The following is a 23,477-nucleotide window of genomic DNA, read 5'->3' as shown; positions in this document are numbered from 1 at the left end:
TGTTAACTGAACTACTTATACTAGACAAACATATAGACATGAATATGTAACCTGGGAAACATCAGCATAGTGTGTGATTTGATGTGATTTATCTGTGTTTGTATTTGCATGCTTTTCTCTCGTATCGGTAGGGCAACAGATCAGACATCATAAAACCGGTAGCCATTGCCCATCCTCCTCTTCCACCCCATCCTCATGATTATTCATTCAGCCACTCTGCTGTGTCCAACAACAAGGCCCCCAGACCTTACGGGGACTGCAAATCAGAGAGTGAACACCCTCCTTTACAGTCCCCTTTTGCCACTTCCATCCCCTCTCCGTCCTCTGCCTTTACACCTGCATCCTTCCATACTAGTCCTCGTCCTCCTTCTCTTTCTCCACCTCCTGTCTCTTATCCATCCTCTGCCTCCTCCTCCCCCCCTGTCCTCGTCCCGCCTCAGCCTTCGGTGTATAACACACCAATCAACCTGTACTCCACTGAGAATGCGTGTGAGGTGGCCATGGGGCAGAGGCGGGGCCTGTTGGAGAGTCAGGGTGGAGCCTTACCACTGCAGTTTAATGGGTGAGTGGTGGCTTTTATAAACTGGTTCAAACAATTAACCGTTCTCGGCTCTTTCACATTCCTCAGTTTTATCCACTGAGACCGTCTGTTTGCTCTCCTTATGGGTATTATTGCACATTTTTACTACCGTGCCTGCTGGATGATTACCAGGTTCAAATTCAAACACCAGTTGAAATACCAATTTATGCAGTAACCTGTAGTAACCCGTGGTGTTTCTCTAGGACGTTTACAAGGTTATAGTTAACTTTAAGTCCAATGCATTACTTCTTACAGCACATAATATCCAAATATATATTTCAGTTATCCTTTGCCAACATTCCTAAAAGAAAGCGCAAGTTTGCAAACATCTGGGAAAATTTTCTAGGTGCCAGACCAAAGAAACATGAAAATCAATTCCCCCTGATCAGGATCATTTCAATTCTGAAATTCAGTGAAAATAAGAAAAGACAAACAGTTAGGCGTGCTTTCTTAAACATAGTAAATAGCTTCCAGAGTTTTCTTAAAATAGTAAATAAAACATGCCATGATGCTTGCTGTGGGAGGATATCACCTCATTTTAACTTGTTTAAATGCAGGTGCAGTCTCACTTCTATTTTTTGTGCTTGTGAGCACATCGCGCTCATAGGTCTTCATTTTATCACGAATCACTAAGGAGAACCTCTCCACTGTTGACCTTTATAAGCGTATTGGAAGGATGAAGAGAAAGATGGAGTCAATAACTATTCTCATCATGTTCGTGTTCTCTGTCATATTTTTTAAAACTCTATTTCTCTTTTAAATCAATCACCATCTTTCACATCATAGCTGCATGGAACTGTCTTCACCAACATATCTGCCATCATATACTCTTCCTCCTTTTCTGTCTCAACTCGTCTTTCAACCTTTCTAGAGCCATAGTGAGTATAACTAAGCTATGATGCTGTTAGTATTCTGTCTAAATATATATCCTCCATTGGTAACTTTAGTAGTTTGGTATTCTCTTTGCTCTTATTTTAAGAAAGAATTAGTCCGTAAAGTGTTCAGTCTGGAATCATATAAATTTAAACATGTGCAAATGCCTACACTGGCAATTTTTAGTGTCCTTAACTTGTTCATTTTTTTAATTAAATAGTTTTGAAAATAGGAGGTGCCAAGTGGACCGCTCCTTCTCTGACTCATAATTTATCAGTTTGTTCCAATTACATTTTCTCTCTGAGCGCTTTTGAAACTAGTCAGTGGTCTCTCTTTCTGTAAGACTCAGCAGTCACTAGTGATCTGCACAATATAATCTTACACCGTGCAGACGTGCGCACGTACACACTAGAGACTAGTGATGCATTTTAGTCACATACATGGCCTATCTCATGTATCAGAGTTAACATTTAATACCACCTCAGGTAATTAAACTACTTTATTAAATCTTGAAATTGATATTTCTTTAGAATTGTAGTTTTTTATCGATAGCTAATCTCATTAGCAAACATATCTCAACATTCTTTTTAACTTTAGTTACTGAAGTTACTCCTTTGCTCCTGTTTTCACTAATAGATTCACATATTACATCATTTTAATCATTCACAATCCATCTAAAAGATTTACTTTCACAGCTGTATATGAAATGTGTAGAAATTATATACACATTGAAAACATAGTCACCGTTATGTCTACATAATTACACAGACCAAACTATGATTTGATCTATATTTCCATGTATGCTTAATAGCAGGTGTATCTATTCTATTTATTTTCTACTGTTGCTGATATGCATACAGCCTGGCACTACATGCATGTATACAGCTTTGCATCTTGCTTGTTTGCATGCTGCATGTTGCAAATAATTTGTGCGGTTTGTTTCACAGGGGATTTATGAATTATATCTTTCAGTGTATATTACTGTAAGATATATATATATATATATATATATATATATATATATATATATATATATATATATATATATATATATATATATATATATATATATATATATATATATAATCTCTTACATGTGTGTGTGTGTCACTGTCAGTCCCTTTCAATCCTTTTTTCTCTGCTTTCCAGACGGCAGCATCTCGTCAAGTGACAAAGTTAGTCTCTGAAGCATGTCACATGATTAACTGGCTACTTTTCTTTGTTACCTGTTCAGACTTCTCTGTGCATGCATTCCCATATGGAAAAGAAATAGAAAAAACATATAAAAGACTTGCATCAGATGTGGCCTACTTCATATAGTGAATCAGTTGCATTTACTCATGAAAGTGGCCACTTTCATATATTGTTTCAGTAAGTATATTATATCTGTTTTCACTTGTATGCTTTTCATACAAGTTTCACACAAGACAGATACAAACTTTATTAGATTTATATAGATCTTTTCCATGTGGGTTTACTTACCTGCAATCTAATTTCCAAAAAACATTCTGGCAATGTACCAAACCTAATGAAGAAAAGAATGCACTTTATTTATTTATTAATGACAACACAAAAGTTGAAAAGGACAGAAGTCATAGCCTTGACTTTTTTTTCATAATGCACCAAAAGTGTAGAGTTATTGACAGGCTTAGACATTTAGCACCCTTATTCCATTAGTATTGAACCATGTTAGAACATAAACAGTGTGGTTTGGCGCTGTCTTGCAGAAATAAGCAAGGTCTTCTCTTTAAAAGACGAATGAATTGCAGCATATGTTGCCTAAAAACCTGTGTAACTGTATATTGCCATGCATTAATAGTGCACAGGTTTCCCAGACCCCAAATTTCCTTCAATCATTGTGTATTTATTATAAAAGGCTTTTTGCATTTTGTGTATCATTTTACACTTATTACATCTTGAAAATGCTTAGACATGACATAGAAAACTTAAAAGTCTGCAAAATACTGCATATACAAAACAACAAGATATCAGTATCAACGAGATATCTACGAGATATATCTTTTTTTATTGTTTCTTTCTGTATTCAGCGGTTCACCTGCGGATTTTTTAATTATTCCATTCTGTTTTTAATTTACATTTAATTTATTATTTTTATTCATTATTATTATAACAATATATCATCATTATTATCATTACATTTTAATAATGCAATGTGAAAATGTTGTAATAGTTCACTGTTTACATTTTATTTAAGATCTTACAGTATAAATCGTTTTCCTTATTTATTATTAAAGCCATGTGTAAGTAGTAAGACATTTTTATAGTATTTTACCAAGATTACTAATAAAAATGGTTTATTGTTCAGTTTGGCTAATTTCAGGTTTACATTAATCAAGAACTGCAGCACTGCGGTCTACATGCTTTAGCTAATTAAAATCAGACTTACTATGGTGCACTTTCCTGGGGCAACACTATATTTTCCCTGAAGTATGAATCTCTACTATTGATTCTGACAGAGTGGCATCCAAAACACATTCTCTCACACACACAGGGAATATAATATGAAATGCTCCCAGTACTGGAAGTGTGTGACCAGGCTAACACATAGCTGTCAACACTGCCACACCCACATAGCTGCTGCTTTAACAAGAGTGTGTTGAGAGACTCATAAATCAGTCTGTATTGAATGTGCTAGGTGAGTTTGTTAGTGGAAGTGGATTTATAGGTGATTTATTGACAGCAGAGCCTGAAAAAAATCGTTGTTTCCATGTGTGTGTGTCTGTGTGCGTGTGTGTGTGTGTGTGTGTTGTGGCTGTGCATGCATATACTGTTCATACAGACACGTAAAGATCAAAAGTAATTTAGTCTTCATGAGTTTTATGTTTCAAATATGCATGTTCCTCACTTTGATTTGAATAAAACCACAACTTTTCAAACTGTTTTAAATTAAGTGTTGCTCTACTGTTTTGTATGCGGTTCAGTGACACCACCATGTGGCTGAAAAGAGACCCAGCCTGTTTTGGTTAATTCCTTCTGTTGGCTTTGTGTTGTACGTGCACTGGTAGATGTGGTCTATGAATCTTTTTTTAATTTTATTTTTTTATTTTCCACTCCAGTCACTAAGATTTCCATAAAAGTTTTCATCACGAGTAAATCAATTTCTGTCTCTGTCTTCTTTCTTTACTTCCACTATAGTGGACCTCAAAGTATTTTGAAGTAAGTCTTTTCACAAATCCATTCATTCTCAGCACAGATATTTTATATTATAGTGCGTTTATTTTGTTTATTTTCATTTCTATTCTGTCTTGTTTGTTTAAAAGAAAACCCCTGCCACCAAGGTATTTTATTGGTGTCTTTGCCACCAAATTCATTTAACAGATTGCGGTGTGATCTCTTCGCCCTTGCCTAATTAGCGCCCATTTACATATTTACAGTGTGGCACACTTTCATTTCACATACCTCTAATTATCTAACAGTTTGATTGTTCATTATTTTGTATAATAACCTCAAAATGTGCGTTGTATATTAATTTAAAGTCATCTAGGTAATCTCTTAAAAATCTAAAAAATCGAACATGCTTTTACATCATAACACGTTGTGGTGTCCAGCTCACTGTTATTAATCACCATCTCTGTTACTTTAGTTATATGGGAGGTATATCTACTGATCCCATGCATCCTCTTGTTTCCTATCCTATCTCAGAGTACCTAGGAAACATGTTGTGGATACAGACATCCATTTTTACCATGTTCCCAGTCACGCTGATGCCAGCAGAAAGCGCATAATGGAGGACACCGAGGACTGGCGCCCACGTACTGGCACCACCCAATCCAGATCTTTCAGGATTCTGGCTCAGATCACTGGCACTGAGAATGGTATGCTCCTGACTACAGTATAGTAGTAATATTAGTAATATTAGTGCATATAAACTGTTGACCAAACTTAATAATTGTGATACTTTGTCTAATGTTATTGCCCTTGCAGTTCAAAATGAAGAAGCTGACACAGCCAAGAAGACAAAGTAAGTGCATGGCAATGAAAATGCTCAAATTTGACTTTTTATTGTCATTGATTGTGTGGAGTTAGCTGGATGTCGATAACATAAAAGTCACTTTTATGGAGCAAACAGGGATTCTCACTCTGAATCTTTGTGGCACAGTTCTGGCAATCACACTGATGCTGTGTGGGTTCTTCCTGTCTAGACAGCAGAGGAAGGATCACATTTTATTCATTAAGTCAAAAGCCAGACCTCTGAGTACTGCACTTCACAATTCTGAATGGCTTTCTGAGCTCCGAAAGCTCAGAAAGCCATTCTCATTACATTCTTCTCTAATGCTACTCAAGGCTGTTTTGGAGCATGTCAGCAGTTAAGAGTCTTGCTCTGTGTATTTACCAGTTAAGGTGTAAATGAGTGTTTTGGTTTGTTTTTTTCTATTAGTCATTGTCGTTTGTGGATGTGACGGGTTTGCTGTGCTGCATGATGTGCTGCAACCATGACTGCATTGTGGCCTTATTCTCGCCGTTGGTTGTCCATTGGTTGTCTATTGCTCTTGGTGGTTTGTGGAGTTACTGCGTGTCTGACATCACTCATGCTAACATACAGATAATTTTGAATGTGAATGTAGCTGTGTGGTTTCATCCATTCAATTCATACTAATGGCCATGATTCAGTGGACATGGTAAAGATCAGTACTTCCCATATCAATTATACAATTGCTTTTACCACATCTTAATGGAGATTGTAGGGCAACATTCCTATTCTTCCTAAATCATTCTTTTATGTCTCTTCTGGTGTCCTTTTCTGCTTCTTCTTCTTTCTTCTTCTTACTTGTGCTGGATGGCAGAGTGAACAAGACCACTCGGTTGGTGATTGGCCCCAAGTACAACGAGCTGAGAGACTGGCACCACGGAGTGTCTGCTCGCACCCTCAATGTCCAGTAGACTTTGTGTATGTGTCTGTGTGCCTGTGTGTGTGATTGGCTGTCTCACTGTGTACAAAATGTATCGCTAAGGTGCTGAAGGAATATATGATTGTGGATCAGTGAGATTAAAATAAGTAAAGGAAATAATGCTGGAGTGAGAGCATGCTCGTGAACATTGGGAGTTTTATTGTGTCTGTATGTGTGTCAGTGTGTGCGTTTGAGTGTGTGTGTGTGGGCTTGTCCTTTACAGTTTGCAATGTGCTGGACCCTTTTAGACTGTTTATTGCGTGTTGCTTATGTGCTTAGCCCACTCCACTGATTCCAACCCTGTAGTTATAGATGGATGAATTACAGTAAGTGCACACCTAGAATCCTGGAGGAGGAGTATATACAATTTTAGTTAAGCCCATTTGCGGTAATGTGTGGTGTCATCTTCCATTGTTGCAGAGATAAAAGTTGAGAAATCCAGAACTTCCAATATGAATACTAAAATACTGCACACAGGTGTATACAAGCAATCTCAACATATTAAGTGTATACAGCTGTCCCTCGATACTCTTTTAGCTGTGATAAAGGCAACACATAATTATGAGACAAGGAAAGCATCCTGAGTTTGCATACTGAAAATTGTAAAGACAGTCTTTATGAATCTTTTAGTTTACATTCACTTTAAGACATAAAAGACAAAAAAAAATCGCTGAAAAATCACTTCTGGATAAATCTGGATAAGGTCTGGATGAGTATGTGTAGACTGTATTAGGTATGTCACTTTTTGCATAAATGTATGTTACAGAGGACACTTCTTTAAGAGTCAGTAGCTTGTTTACATCTATTGTGTCTGCTGAATGATTTCATAAACAGAAAAAAATACATTTCAACTTGTAGTGCATGTATGTACAGTATGAACCAATACCTTACAGTCAGGTCCAGAATTTGCTGGACAAAGGCAGAGGCAGGTTTTTGTGGTTTTTGTCACTGCGCATCACCAAAATGCATTTTAAAATCAAATAGTCTGGATATAATCAAAGTGCAGATATTAAGTTTTAAATCAGAGGGTTAACAAAAGTGTTGACTTAACTGAAATACACGTTTACTTATACACAGTGCTCCATTTTCAGTGACTCTAATGAATTTGGGCAGTTGACTGACTTATGAAACCTGTTTCTGTGTTAGTTCATGACAAAATATTCATTAGATTCAAAGAATTGAATTGGTGGATGCAATGGTATGGTATGGGTAGGTATGGCTGCCAGTTAAACCAGTCCACTATGTTTTATTGTGAGTGCTGATAGAAGTAGCAGGATGAATTGTTAAGTGTACATGGCTATACTCTGCTCAGATTCAGACAAATGCTGCAAAACTGATCAGATGGTGCTTCACAGTGCAAATGGATAATGACCCAAAGAATACTGCAAAAGCAACCAAAGAATTTCTCAAGGCAGAGAAATTGGTTGGTGGAAACAGGGGTTTATGTAATCCTACTAACTAAACGTTTCATTCAAATAATTTTGTAAATCCCTCAAATTAAAGCTGAAAGTCTCAACCTCAATCTTCATCTTGATTGTTTGATTTAAAAATCACAATTGTTGTTTTAGAGAGGAAAAACTGTCTTTGTCCAACAAATTAAGACTTAACCGTGCATGTCATGCTGCTGGTATAAAATAAACAGTCCAGTCTGGTTTAAAAATTTGTTCTCTTTAAGGTACAAGCAAGTAAGAAGCAGGCCAGGAATGAGGTTGTACAAAGTGACTTTATAAATACTATTTTAAGACCTTTGTATGTGACATATTCCTCCAGTGCCTTAACATATTTCATCCCTATGTTTACTTAGTGCAAGTTCTGAGTGTAATCAGTTTTTTTCCTGTGTAGAAAAGCACAATTTTGAAGAATGCTGAAGTCTGATATTTATTTTCTGTGCTTGAAGGTTGTTTAAAAATTCTACATTGTAGCTAATAGGCTAATAAATTTGAGTTTTTTTCTTGTTTCCTGTTTCTCTGTTTCTGGTGTCTTTTTGTTTGTTCTCACCATTCTGAATTCTGTTGCTCTTTCCTGTTCTAGCTGTCTTATTGAATCTGTTTGTGGTGGGGAGGCAGGAAGCTCATGTAGAACTTTCCACTTTTAATATTGAAAACAACTTGCACGCGCACACACACACACACACACACACACACACACACACACACACACACACACACACACACACACACACACACACACACTTGTTTTCATGTTTTAGTGAAGACATCTAATTGACATAATGCTTTCCATAGCTTCCCTGGTATTTTGTCCCCATAAGTGAATGTTGGTCCCCACAAGCATGGTGGCATGTCAATTTTCTGTCCTCACAATAATTTCACACACATAAACACAGTAATACAAATCCACATAACCACATTATGTTAATTTTTTTTGCAGTTCTCTTGACTTCATGTAATTTAGAGCATGCCAAAGCTCTTGAACCCAAACACATTATTATTTATCTGCCAGTGCACAAGAGCCAAATAACACCTTTCTCAAAACACTTAAGACTCTTTCACCTGCTCATTGCTTTGTTGCACACATTAAGGAATTTTACATTTCTCTCTCTCTCTCTCTCTCTCTCTCTCTCTCTCTCTCTCTCTCTCTCTCTCTCTCTCTCTCTCTCTCTCTCTCTGTGTGTGTGTGTAAAAAATACTAAAAATCGACTGTAAGCTCTGGACTTTTTTTGGGATCTGGACCAACATTTTTCCTGTGTTGCCACCAGAGGGAAGCACTGACTCAGAAAATGCTACTGCTTCAACTCAGTCTGACCTTGCTTCCATCTCAACACAGGGGCACTACAATGTATTTATATGATGGAAACCTCTCATTTGTTCCTTTGCTCCGCTCTTTGTTTTTTGTCTCTTTCTGTTTCCTTTGGTCCTTTGCCTTTCCTGTTTCAACCAGGGCAGAACAAAGTATCTTGTGAGAAGGCAGCATCTCAGTACTTTATTTAATGTCCTGCTCAGCTCTTATGTTAGTTTCACTGCAAAATGCTTAAGGAAGAAAAGCTATCGTGTCCGTGAGTTGGACCTGCTATAGAACAAAAGGTAGACATAACAGACTGTAAGTAAAACTTTGAGCGAATGCTCTTACAACATGTTTATTATGCTTGCAACTTTGCAACAATAGCATGTAAATAAATACATATATAAAGCTGTACATCTGTATGGAAGATGTTTTTTGGATGGGTTGCATTTTATTAGTTATTGCATTGCTCATTATAACACCATTTCACCAGTATAACAAATAGTTTCGTTATTTTCAACTCACAGCATAAGCAAGGCCTCGGATTCACGGACCATGTGGTTCAATAGCTGCTGTCAACAGTGAACAAGCCATGTTTATTCAAAGCATGCCAAAGGACATGGTCCATATGTCTCTGCAGCGACAGTTCATACCAACTATGACATTCTGTGGTTACTATGAAATAGCTTGGCAGCATCTCACAGAGATCAGTCATTGGTTGGTGGACACAACTGCACACAGTAAAACCGTGAAGCACGAACGGTGCGTGTGCATTTGCACGAGGGAGCTTGAGTGGGTGCCTACGATGGATGGACGTCTCTGTCACTGCGTGAGTGTGAATAGAAGCGCATGGTTGAAACAGTGCGTGAAAATCAAATTTGATCCAAAGAATATAACAGTGCTAAATTATAGACCATCTGTTGCGTGGTGGAGAGAGCTCCTGGACAGCAGTCAGCTATGTAAATGGACCATTTGTTCAGTATTTAAATTAAACCAACACATTTATGCGATGCATAATACAAACTCTTGTTGGCACTACAGTACACAAGGGGTTACCTTACATATGTAAAATCTTCTCTATTTTTTTCATTATCTCTTAATAGCATCAAACAAGAAATGTCATTATTAGGTAGAAAATAAACTTCAGATAAGACAACCACAGGAGCAGCAGCGGTGAAACAGATTAGGACCACTGACAAGGCATAAATAAATACATATTTATCAATGTATATAAAGAGTATAATACAAAATAGATCAGATGATAGAATGAAAAGCCCGAGCTTCTTTAATTATCCCTGACAATTGACAAGGTTCATATGTGGCCAAGTATGTCCAGATGGTCAGCAATCTAAGTGGCTACTGCCGAATCAGAAACAAACAGAAGAGCTCTCCATAAAACTAATCACAGTCTTACAAAATACAATAAAGTTACATGTAATTGGACTGATTGGTAGAGAATATTAACGAGCTTCAATGTAACTGGTTCTAATGAATGAAACGCTGGGGAGCATCTTATTTCCTGCTCTATTTGTCACCTGTTGTTAGCAAATTACTGTAGCTAATATGAATAAATGTTGTTAGCTTGTTGGCCAAGATAATTTAAATAGATGGCACTGTGGTCTTTAATCGTAGTTTATTAGCCTAATAGCATGATGAGGAAAAGGTCTTTCCTGAAATTTTTTTTTCTTGCTTGTTTGATAAGCTGATGCCTGCTGATGCTTTTTGTTTCTGTTGCTATGCAGAGAGAAAGACTGTGAATATTGTTATCATGGCAACACAGGGAAATACGCTTTTTAACTGTACTGCTACCTACTGTAGAAGGAACTACTACAAAAACTGTTCTCAGGACTTTGGTAGTTTTAAAAAAATCTATTTCTGAAAAATAGACAGTGCACAAATGTGCACAAGATGCTCGAAGGAACTTTACAGATGTCCTAAATTTCTCTTTTATTAATAAGGTGTTGGAAACTACCTATATGAGGTATGGTATAATTATTCAGTTCATCAGCAAATGATATGTTCCAAGATAGGAGTGGTTTGAGAACTCATTGCTATTGTGGCTGCTGTGACCCGATCACAAAGATGCTTTCTAGTGTACTTGTTCCCCTGCTTTAGTAAAAATGGCAGTACAAATCCAGCTAGTTGGCACTGTCAGCACTTTGTCTGCAATGGATAGTTTCAGGATACTTTCAGTTTTGTCTCTGCCTATAGATGTAAGAAGTTAGTGTGAATAGCCATGGCTCCTACTGTCAGACATATGATATACAAAAAGGTAAGCTGATAATGAGAATGAAGAAAGATTGTATGTAGCCCTGCAGTCTCTTTCTTACAGAGAATACTTAGATTAGGACTGTGCTGGCTGCAGGCTGATTGGCTGGAATCAATGCTAACACAACAGTCCACTGGATGTATTTATCACACATTGGAGACTGTGTGTGTAGATTTTGTCAGTATGTATATATATGTATATATGAATCAGTAACTAAGTAAGCCAAAAGTGACAAAGTGCTTTACAATACAACAATAAAAATGCTACAAATGGACACATCTAAATAAAAGCAATCCTCTACAGGTGTGTGTTAAGCTTCATCCTAACAGTATCAGTTAGGAGCGAGTACCACAAGTTGGGAGCTAGACCTCAAAAGCACTGCACATGCCACAAGCAAGCATTCATCAGTTGATTTCAGACACGCAGTGTTTACATGTGAATTTTCATTAATACAGGGAGCCATCTGACCATGAAACGCTCTAAAAGTGATCACCAAACGCTTAAACTAAACCCTAAATTTTATAGGGAGCCAGTGTAAATAGGAGAGCATTGGTGTCACGTAGGATGTTTTAGAAGATCTGGAGAGAAGCCTCACAGTTGCCTCTATGATTATTCCCATTTCAGGTTGAGACACAATGTATTTAAGATATATTTAAGAAACAAATTTAGTACTCACATTTCCATATTGTACATTTTTACAGTTTTACAACAGCAAATGAAGCATGTTTGTTGTAAACGTAACAGGTCGATTGTCATTTTTGACAGCCATTTAACTTCTGTTTCAGTTATACCATTTTTAAGCTGTAATTATTACTTTTATTTGTTTTATTTTTTTCTCACGAGGAGTGTCATTGAAGAGGAGGCCCTTCTAGAATACACCTACTGTATTCCAGAGTTATGTTAAGCACTCATTTAGAAAGTTTGAATAGTGCTATGGTAAATCCCCAATCTGTATATATAATGTAATGCTTTGACTGGCTCTAAATAAGCTACACAATCCTTTCACTAGTTTCTGTCTCTTTGATTCTCACTGTACTTTCCTCTCTTTCATTCTCTAGTTCTTGTTCATACAAAACATACAGGCACAACTTATCGTAACTATGACTGCAGTTGCCATAACATGTGTCTCCCATGAGTCCTCTAACTGCCAGGCACAAGGGGAAGACAGCAGTGATCCAACTGTTGGCATCAACTGCAACTATGCATTATGGTTGTAATATGTCTGGGGAGAGATTGTTGGCCCACCCAGGTTACTCAGTTGGTGCTCAAGAGTATGCGCATACTTAAACACACACACACACACACACACGCACACGCTTGATGTTATAGAGAGCTTATTCATTTTGCAGAGGAAAGTTTGAGACCTTGGGGTTACATTTAATTAAAGGACGGAGATATTTTGTGCTTTTCCACCATGATAATTGGACAAATCTCTGGTACATGCAAACTGGCAAAAATATTTCATAGCTGGCCAAAATCAGGTAAAAACATTAAAGGTTTTTCAAAGTTGATTTCCTCTCTTGTTTTTATAGTTTATTTGTCATTTGTGTAATTAAAATGGCATGTGATTTGAAGGAATGCTTCAAAGAGTTGACAGACAACTAGAGACAACTATTTAAAAAAGAAAAGAAAATTTCCTTTACCTCAAGGGTGAAGACAGAAGAAGGTGTTGCCTACAGGTCTGCATTACATCAAAACATTTAACTCATGAGAGATGAACTGAAGTTATTACCCTCAGAAAATAGGAGCCTTACATTTTTACTTTTGAAACCTTGAATACTCAAATCAGTGTCAGATATATTTGGATTCCTTTAAAGATAAAATGCATCACCCTGTGCTACAGTCATCTTCATCAGATATGGAAGAAGAACCATATGAAATCATATAATGTGCTCAGGTCAATTTATCCATCTTGTGTGATGAGCTGTAAAGTGCCTCAAATCCTATGACCCATGATTTCATCACATGAATTAGTGGTTGGGCTTCATTTGACGCAATAACCATTAAATCTTAGTACAGAATCTCGTAAAGTTACTTATCCTTTGACCTGCGTTTAAAATGTAGTTGTATTTCTTGGGAGACCATGAGAATCGACCAATGAATCCATAGTAATGCAGTTTTAGTTGGCTTAGATTTTATATGACTGCAAAGAAGTTTCCAGACCCATTAAGAAACCACTATTGACCCATTATAGAAGAAAAGCAACAGTGGTAACATGCACCTTTGTGTACATTTGCTAGAATAATATAGAAATTAATCAGTGAATATAGTGTAATTTATGTGTTCACATTCGGCACTATATGGTCTTTAATTCATGTAGTCTGGCATCAATCCACAGTTGATGTGAAATGAGCTCTTTTTTATAATACATTATCTTATTATTATGTTTTTTACTCAGCTGTAGTCTGTTAAGTGTCTTCAATCACTGAAATTCTTCCTCTGGCATCACCTTTGATTAGGTGTGCTGTAATATTACTGCTGTTCAGTCCTACTTGTCTCCTTTCTGTCATCATTCCTGCAGCCTGGGCTGTGTTCTCCTATGAATGTGGCACATGGGTAACTTTTAGTGTGTACTGGATTCACAAGGAGCACGTGTACAGTGAAGGTGCATACTGCACTGTTTTGGCTATAGTTGCATTCTGTGTTTTGGTTGGTACCATACCATCTCTCCATCTGTCAGCAGGTAGGTAGTCTGGAGTGTATCTATTTTGAGAAGAACTTAAGAAAATTGGTGTTTTTTTCCCTGTTTTCCTTCTTGCCTCCTTAGTGGGATATGATTAAAATGAGTTATGAAAGGTATTTTGCAAAGATAATAAAATAATAACTAAGATATATACTATACTGCACATATGTAAACAGAATCTGCTACCATTACTGCCGTATGAGCCATCACCCTGAGTGATGAGTGAGACGGATGAAAATAGAAACCAGTAGAAGGCCTGGTTAGCTGGATCTACACCAAAATTTAATGAGTTCATCCTTTGCCCATGCTCTACTTATAGCACAAATTTCATGACATTCAGCTTTTTATTTTTGGGGTGAGCTCACTAAAAAACTGACATCTGTATTTGGGCATAGGTAATTTTGGCAATGTGTTTTCTGAACATCTGATATGTAGGGACTAGAGCCTGATCAAGGATTTCTAAGACTGATAACGATACCGATATTTCTCATTTTAGTTAAAAAATTACATATATGAATTTTAATCTTTCATATTTGCAAAAGCTAACCAAACAACTTTGGATAACTGATTTCCACTCTGCCACACTCTGCTTGGATGAACTGGTTGTTTAGTTTGTGGTATTCCAAACGTGTTGCCAACAGAGAAGTTAAAGAGTGCTGTCTTGTGGACAAATTTTGCAAAGGTGTTTCTCCTGTCACCTCTTTACTATCAGCTGTTATGAATGGCTGAAATTGGCCAATATATTGTTTGAGCTTTATCGGGGACAGTGGATTCTAGCATTAAGTCATACATTTGATTACAAATCTCATTAAGCGATTTTAATGTTGTGTTTCTGTTGTGTTGTCCTGCACAGTGAGGAATATGTGGAACCTGAACTCAACAGCCATGAGTCTGCAGTTGTTAAGACTATGATCAAAGGACCTGCAACAACCTATGGTAAACACTGTGTGTGTTCTTGCTTGCATTCATATGATAGCAGCTAATCCTAACTTTCCACTCAATCACAATCACAGTCACAATTTCTTAAAATCAGTTTTACATCCTTTAAAAAGAATACAATGTATGCACTTGGACCAAGACACAGCAGGCTCTTGTTTACTGACTTAAACTATTAACACATACAGTATATACATGATATTGTGTACGTAAATCTTGCTAAATTTTGCTCATCTTGCCAAGGCTGCATGAACTCACTGCCAAATTCAAACAGGGATATATTGTGTGAATGTGTGTGAGTTGTTTCTGTCGAGTTATATTTTCTCACTGAATTAACTAGCTAAGTGTAATGAAACTAAGCTGTTTTCTTAGCATAAGTCACGGTGAATGCATGCATACCCAGAATGTAGACTTCCCTCCACAGACTTCTAAAAATAAACTTGCATTTATGAATTAAGCTAAATCTTCTTTTAAGTGTGCATTTTGATTGATTCATATATCACCCCCACAGTTAAAAAAAAAAGGTGTTATTTATCCTCACATACAAAAAAACCCCAAAATGTTAGGTTCCCAATTCTGGCTTGGTGTGAAACTGATTTACGACTGTTGGATAAAATGTTGTTACAGCCAGTTAGAAAGGGTAAAGAGACTTATTTTCCATGGTTAAAGCATGACATATGTTGTGAAATAGGTCAGTGCAGACTTTCTTTTCCTTTTCAGCTGTTATTGCTCTGTGGAACACCATTAAGAAGGAGAGAAGGCCCGTGCTGCATGTGGTGCCTTGCTTAGTCACATGTGTAGCATTTCTACTCTGTCAGAAAGATAATATTTATTGAAGAGACCTGCCGGGAGTGATGGAAAGCTTTAAAAGCGAGGCACTGAGCTGCAGCATAATGTCCATATCCAATCAGCACTCCATTAATACATTCTGAAAGTGAATGTCTGTTTTATATATTATTGGTTATTATCTACATTCACATAGCTTTTTTTTTTATATGCTAATCTATTTGTTTGTAAACAAACCTTATCAAATCTCATTGAACACAAACCACTCTTCAGGCTGCAGCTTCTGATCTGACACAAGTCCTCTCCGCTTCTCAATCTGATGTAACTGCCCCCAAAATTGTAAATGCAGTCATTTTCCCAACAACCCAGGATCATGAAAATATACTGCTGGCCATATAGCACTCCCAGCAGCACTCCCAGCAGCATTTGGCCACTGGCCCATTTTGACTTCTGAGCTGCAGTGAAAGAAACCAGGCCTTGTAAAACAATGCTGTCACTGTTAAAATTTGAAAACACATGATGCAGTCGCCTGCATCCTCTGCTTACCTGCCCACCCTCCCCTAAACTGTTTGAGCCCTTTTGATCGCTCAGCATTCTATCGAGGAAGCTTTCATATCTAACTTTTAGCTTTGTAGGTTAACACATTTAACATAAGCCCACTGTTTGTTTGTTTCTATGAACTTACACATACACCATTATTAAAAGTTAATGACAGCTTTAAACATGGCATGCAATGGTAAAGCCGATCGCCATATGTAGTCTTTCTTTCACCAGCACACAAAAACACTACCCTTTCCATAGTGTGGAGATCAAAGAATGGGCTATGTGTTTAGTCAGGTGTCTGGGTTTTTAGTAGAGGGTATGTCTTGGTGGTCTTTATGTGTCTATGTGTGTTTGGTCATATGCATGAATACACATGCAACATAGGAATGTGTTCCAAGCTGAAAAATTCAGTGTGCAGCTGAAGATTGATGTGGTAAATCCCTGGCTATGACAACAGCAGACAGCCAGCTGCATGCATGACCATGACACCTGCTGGGTGTATAGTCATAGAGGGTAGAGGTCAAATGGCTAGCAAATGTGGCAAGAAAACATAGTTACACAAATACAAACACTCTCTGTGAGAATGTGAGTGGTCTTTTGGGAGAATGTGAGTGGTACATCCTTTTATTTTTCTTCCACCTTCTGTAGGTCCACAGACTGGTTTGATTACCCCATCTTTTGGTATGAAGGGTAACGGCAGTGCCAGTGTCCCACGGGGTCCTGCTCCGGCCCGACCTGTTCCTCAGCCCCACCCTAAAGATGAGGACACCCTGGTACAGATGGCAGAACATATTCCTGCTGGCACTCGTACGCCAATGTGTGCCCACTGCAACATGGTGATCAGGTGAGGGGCAAACAACATGGCTGATATTAGATATCAACTATCAGCTTAAAATCAGACTTAAAAAATGTATTTTTATAGATCAGTTTTTCTTCCTGTTTTAACCAGGCACCTCAGAGAGCCCCTTAAAGGCTTTATAACATCCCGTGTAATTTGGACATTTTGTTTTTAATCGAGCATTCAGATCTGTTTTTAATAGTGTACTTGTGTCAAAATATCAAATCAGCTAAAAACCATTGATTTTATAAGAAAGTGTAGGTCTCTAGTTACACAAGATATGTAAAGTTATGTTTGATATGTATTTGAAAATATTGGCATTCACTTTGTCCAGTCACAGTATGGAACCTAACAGATGTATCTGTTTGAGCTTGGCTGGACTGATATTTAGCGATTTAGCAGTATCAGCATTTATGACGTCCACTAGTGTCCAAACTGCTGATCCGAATAGCGTTTTGCAGGATGTGAAGAAGTAAATAAATAACTACACATAACGAATGTTATATTTATGGTTTGTGTTTTTGAAAGAAAAGTATATGGCAGTCAATATTTCAGAATATTAGATTTTTAAATCAGCCAATAATGGCACAAACACACCAACCAGCTGAGTGGGCTTGCTGTCAACTAGTAAGCCTTGGGTTGTTGTGACACTAAAACAAGATTATTGATATCTTAGTAAGGACTCATAAATAGACACATAACAAATGTTAGGTAAATGTGCTTATGTTTCATGTCTCTGAAAGAAAAAAATATCAACATTTTCAATGACAAGTATTGGTATCTGTCTTAAAATGCCTATATCAGTCGTGCTCTAATATACTACTACTAATAATAATAATAATAGACAAAATGCTTCACAGTTTAAATAAAAGCCACACATTGACACACTGAATCGCATAATCCTTGTAATATCAACTATCTTAGTAGTGGTCTGTAGTGTCATCAGGTATGGAGGGGGCAGTCATGGCCATTTATAATGAAAACTGTGAGAGAAAGGTGTTCGGTTCCATCATGCCGTGCCTTTATACTTCTTGCACAAGGACAGTCAAAAGAGAATTGATCTCAGCTTGGCTGCACCCACATCAAATTATACTCAAATTAAAAATGAGAATGGAAATATGTCTGCTCCTTAATTATTCAGCACCACAGCTAGGCTCTTAAAATAATTAACCTGAAACCATCTCGAGTAAACAATCTGTGTATGAAACTGTAGAACGACATTTGATTGCGGCGTGGATAACGGATAGGAGAATTAAGTTGCACCTGCCGCTGATAAAAGAGCAGAATAATGTTATACGCAGACAATCTCATTAAAAACTCATGCAGTTACACCACATCTGCCCTCTGTTGTGTCAATTTGTCAGTTTCAGTTATGTTTAATATTAAGAACTGGGAATGTAATCAATGACTTCTCATAGAAGTGTGTTTAGGACATGTTTCTGTGCTTAGATAAATATTTTGCTTATACTTAGAGATCAGATCAAGATGTTATGTCTTGGAAGAGGAGTAAGATTTTATTAATGGAGCATAACTAGCATAACTGCCAGAATGGCTTTTATGAGGTAATTAAGAAAATGAATTGGATTTTCCAGCTGTACAAAGTGCCTGAAAACTTGCATTTGAACTATAAAAAGTTATTAAAAGCTGTTAAGGTCCAGCCAGAATGGCACAAAAGAGCAGATCACTGAGGAATAATTTCCTGAAATTCTTCTCCTGTCGACCTCACTTCTTGTCCGGTAGCTTACTGCCCTGACTCATGTTATCTCCCAGATTGTACCACCTAACATATCATTAGGATAAGGTTGCTCTCATGCTAATGACTGCCAGCCAGGGCCACTGTCACGATAAGCTCAGATAAGCCCAGCTATTGTGTGGAGTAAATTAGCCTCTGTTGTCTTCCCACTTTAACTAATCATCAGAGTGGACACAGCCAAGGAGCAAAAGTAGGGAAGCAGGCGCAATAGCTGCAGTTCTCAAATGTTTTAATGTGTTTCTCATTTTTGCAGCATTTTTTTGTGATTTGAACCTAATACCAGAAAATCAGTTTGTTGATCAACAGAAATTCAATCGTCAGTTTTAACTATCCTTTAATTGCTTAGATGTTTTCAGTTATTTTAGGGTAATTATTGATCAAAAAAGGCAGTCAACTTTAGTAAATGCATTACTATACTGGAAGTCATCAAATATTCTAATAATTCTTATTAAATAGCACATTCATCTATTCATCTAAAACTATCAAAGTATAAAAAAAGGAAGTAAAATGACGAGTATATCAGAATATTAAGCTGAATTGAGTATTGGTTTACTTTTTGTACATTTTTTCAGCGGGTTTTTTGTGTGTCTTTTTTCCCCAGAGGACCTTTTTTGGTAGCAATGGGGAAATCATGGCATAAGGAAGAATTTAACTGTGCACACTGCCGAACATCCCTGGCAGATATAGGCTTTGTTGAAGAACGGGGATCGGTCTACTGTGAACACTGCTATGAAGACTTCTTTGCTCCAACATGCAGCCGCTGCCAGTCTAAGATACTAGGGGTGAGTTTAAAAAAGAAGGGAGCAGTAAAGACGCAACAGTTTAGTTCCAATAGGTTTGAACATCAATATTTGGTATGACCAGCTTTATTCTTCAGCGCAGTCTGAAATCTCTTTAGGCAGCTTTTCTTGTAAGGCTCTGCTTTAGATGTTAGCTCCTTTTATAAGATTATCTTCCAATCCGCCCAACATTACTGGGTAAAATGCTGCCTCAACTGTGACTGAGCCTCCACTTTTTCTTTTTCTCCACATTGTCCAGTTTCCTCTGTTTTTTAAGGATAAACTGCACATCATACTGAGATATGTCAAGTCAAAGATTAAGGTATACAAGATAAACCAGACATTTTAGGAACCACCTTGTTGGTACAAAATTTTTATTTTGTGTCGGTTAAACTGTATTATATTTCATAGAGTCAACTACAAAGCAAATTATGTATTATGTACATACCTGTGGCTCATTCCTAGAGTTTGGTGGCATTTGTATGTTTGAAGGAGTCATTGTTTGGTGTTAAGTTGTTCAAGCAACAAACAAAAGACACAAATATAGACAGAAACATTGCCCTGAAAATGGTAACATCTGAGGACTGGGCTGAAAATAAGTGAAAAAGCAGCCAATGTTCAACAGAAACCTTTGACAGACTTTCAGAAAGCCTGGAGAACTATTATGTATTTAGATTTGAAATAACTGCAAGGTTTGGGTCCTGTTAAGCTAACATAAAGACATGATGCGTGGGTTGGGTTTTTTGCACACTATTGTAATCATTAAGATAAAGTTAGTAATGAGTCCATTGGTCTTGATGTGTATATTTGGAGAGAACACTCACCTGATCCATTTCATGGAAGCTTGTCACACATTTCATCTTCATTTTGTTCAAATATGTTTTTATGTTACTTTCTTATGTATATATTTTTTTGCTAAGACAAAAGAATGTTTACTGTCTGCAGTAACGAAATTGTCATCCAACACTGTATAAACATGGTTAGTAGCTCTAAAACATGAAATCTATATTCATGCAGATATTTACTGTAGATACTGTGTGTAATGTAAACCTCCCGCTTGTTGGGACATGAGGTTCCTTTATTATGAAATCTATTTATGATCAAATGCACTGGTGTATATATTTAGTACTACTCCATAGCACTTTTTATTCTACAAGTTACATTCGGCTATTCATAAGTTTTATTCTATGCACTTGTGCTGATACTCAGACAATAGGTATAGTATTTTTCCCAAGGACACTTAGGCATGCGGAATGGAGGAGCCGGAGATCAAACCACTTGACCCTTTGATTAGTAAATGACCTGTTCTACCTCCCGAGTCGCAGCTACTACACTCACTTTGTCTAGAGTTTAGATTAATATTTCTAACAGAAGTATTCATTTAAAACAGGAATGTAATTATTTCCCTATTTCCCTACTAGCAGAAAAGCTTACAGATGGAACAACATCAAAGACAGTTTTTAAATACATAAAAGACCAGAGCAGGAAGCCTGAATGTGCAGAGGGATATCGTCGGTGACCACCAGTAACACTCAGGAATGCAGTCGACGTTTGGGTGTTAGGAGAATTAGGCTTAGAGGCCTTGAGGCTGTAGGTGTAGCCTGAACCCAGAGTGTCAGGACGCTGAAATTTCTGCTCTCCTTGCTACTATGACATTCATCCCTCACGTGTTCTAACCCCTGTGGCCTAAATCCCTTTCAACCCTCTATTTCTCACACATCTTCAAACAGCTTATGGTTTCTTATTAACCTGTTTTCTCACTCCCTCGCTCATAATCCTTCATTTTAGTTCAGCTCGCCAACTTTCCATCGATTCTTTGTCTTATCTTGCTCTCACAGTTTAAGGGTGGGAAAGAAATCAGTGTAGGTCATGGAGACCAAGGGGAGAAAAAAAACGGTGATATTCAAGAAAAAATAAAATGACCTACTCTGGTAAAAGTTGTACAAAGATTTGTGTAAAAATTTGTGACCTATGCATAAAATTTCATAAGCAGCAATGTAATATGATAACATCCCTTCATAAGATGCTGCACCTCCATTTCCTGTTAAAGTGGATATAGCTTTCCAGTTGCTATTATATACACTAATGCACCTAAAACTATATTATGCCTCTTACTAGCCACATTGTTTACATTTTCCCTTAGGAGGTGATAAATGCCCTCAAGCAGACTTGGCATGTCTACTGCTTTCTGTGTGCTTACTGTCAGCAACCAATCAGAAACAACACCTTCCACCTGGAGGATGGAGAACCATACTGTGAACCGGGTGAGTTATAATGGGGTTGATAAAATATCCAGATGTACTTCCTGTAATTGCCACTGTACTCATTGTACATGGTATAATCAAGCTCAAAGCATCTGTTATAACGAATAAAAGAAATAAGAAAAAATCTAAACTATATTTTATAAAACATGTAGGTAGTGTATGGTCAATGGTAAGCTACATTTATAACACTTCTCAGGTTTTACTAACAACACAAAAATAATATAAAATATAAAAAAGAAAAGAAAAATGGTGGTACAGTGGTTACCGTTGGTGACCTTGGGTGATGCTCACTCAGCCCAGCAGGCTGTAGCTGGATTGATCATAATTATTTAACCCCTAAAATTAGTGTCAAGTGTTGATGTTCATTGTCACCAATAACAACAGGATCGGAAACAAAAACACCTGCTGATTCACCAGTGGATCACTCGTAAGCAGTGTGTGATGAGTGAGTGTTAAATGTACTGAATATCAGCATTTTCCTGATGTAGGCATTGCACACTAAAGACTTTACATCTCCAAATGTAGGTTTTGTGGGAATTCCCTGTAGCGGTATACAATGTTTTTGTGCTAGAATAAAAGAGAGAAAAAAATCCAGCAGTATGTAAATAGATCAAAGATAAAAGTGGGCTTCAGTTGAATTGCTGCTCACTCGCAATGTGTTTTATATCCAGTTTCAGCTGTCGTGGGGTGAGAGCCAGAGTACACCCTGGACAGGTTTTCAGTCTATTGCAGGTCAAACACAGAGACACAACAAACAATTCATGCAAACATTAACACCTATACATTAACCAGATGGCCGCCCCTCCCTGAGCCTGGTTCTGCTGGAGGTTTCCTCCTGTTAAAAGGGAGTTTTTCCTTCCCACTGTCACCAAAGTGCTTGCTCATAGGGGGTCATATGATTGTTGGGTTTTTCTCTGTATGTATTATTGCATGGTCTACCTTACAATATAAAGCGCCTTGAGGTGACTGTTGTTGTGATTTGGCGCTATATAAATAAAACTGAATTGAATTGAAGTCAGAATCACCAGTTTACCTAACATGTGTGTATTTGGAGTGTGGGTGAACCTGTTGTACCCCAACTAGTTGCAAGCTCTCTTTGTTGAGTACTAAAGTTTGCTTGGGTCTTGCCATTATGACTTTAAAGCCTTTGTTTATACCATAGTGACATGACTTTTCTCTTTGTCACTAAACAGACTTTTACAGCTTGTTTGGGACTGGCTGTCATGGCTGTGAGTTTCCCATCGAGGCTGGAGACAAATTCCTGGAAGCCCTTGGTTACACCTGGCATGATACCTGCTTTGTATGTGCTGTAAGTGAAGGCCTTAGGCATGAATCACAGTAAACTGCGTGCATCAGCAGACTAACACATATGACCTACTGTCACATTTACTCATATTCCCATTTCCAACTTTGAGCCGTCAAGAAACTTTTATCTATTTAACTTGGACACAAAAAAAATTAGGAAGCAGTTTGAGGTCATAGTGGTACTTTCTGCTACTGGCCCTATTTAGTCCTTTCTGTCAT

At 37.4% G+C, this 23,477-nt stretch overlaps 1 protein-coding gene across 4 annotated transcripts in view; it reads left to right on the top strand.

The window, feature by feature from the left end:
- The window catches only part of pdlim5a (PDZ and LIM domain 5a), a 63,219-nt gene that overhangs the window by 38,691 nt on the left and 1,051 nt on the right, over window positions 1–23,477 (top strand). The window contains exons 5-14 of one of the 4 annotated variants that reach the window (XM_012918071.4): window positions 2,603–2,628; window positions 4,610–4,630; window positions 4,735–4,752; window positions 5,117–5,289; window positions 5,399–5,435; window positions 14,908–14,990; window positions 16,968–17,163; window positions 19,512–19,692; window positions 21,833–21,953; window positions 23,147–23,262. In XM_012918071.4, coding sequence (XP_012773525.1) covers window positions 2,603–2,628; window positions 4,610–4,630; window positions 4,735–4,752; window positions 5,117–5,289; window positions 5,399–5,435; window positions 14,908–14,990; window positions 16,968–17,163; window positions 19,512–19,692; window positions 21,833–21,953; window positions 23,147–23,262 — 972 coding nt within the window. Of the gene's footprint in view, window positions 1–131; window positions 563–2,602; window positions 2,629–4,609; window positions 4,631–4,734; window positions 4,753–5,116; window positions 5,290–5,398; window positions 5,436–14,907; window positions 14,991–16,967; window positions 17,164–19,511; window positions 19,693–21,832; window positions 21,954–23,146; window positions 23,263–23,477 lie in introns of all 4 variants that reach the window. The other 3 variants (XM_004547309.5, XM_004547310.5, XM_004547308.5) reach the window with 3 other exon arrangements.

This window comes from Maylandia zebra, linkage group LG12, assembly GCF_041146795.1.
Source record: "Maylandia zebra isolate NMK-2024a linkage group LG12, Mzebra_GT3a, whole genome shotgun sequence".
In the NCBI taxonomy this organism is placed as follows: Eukaryota; Metazoa; Chordata; class Actinopteri; order Cichliformes; family Cichlidae; genus Maylandia; species Maylandia zebra.
The sequence above is the reverse complement of the archived record's forward strand: the minus strand, read 5'-3'. Positions and strand labels throughout refer to the sequence as shown.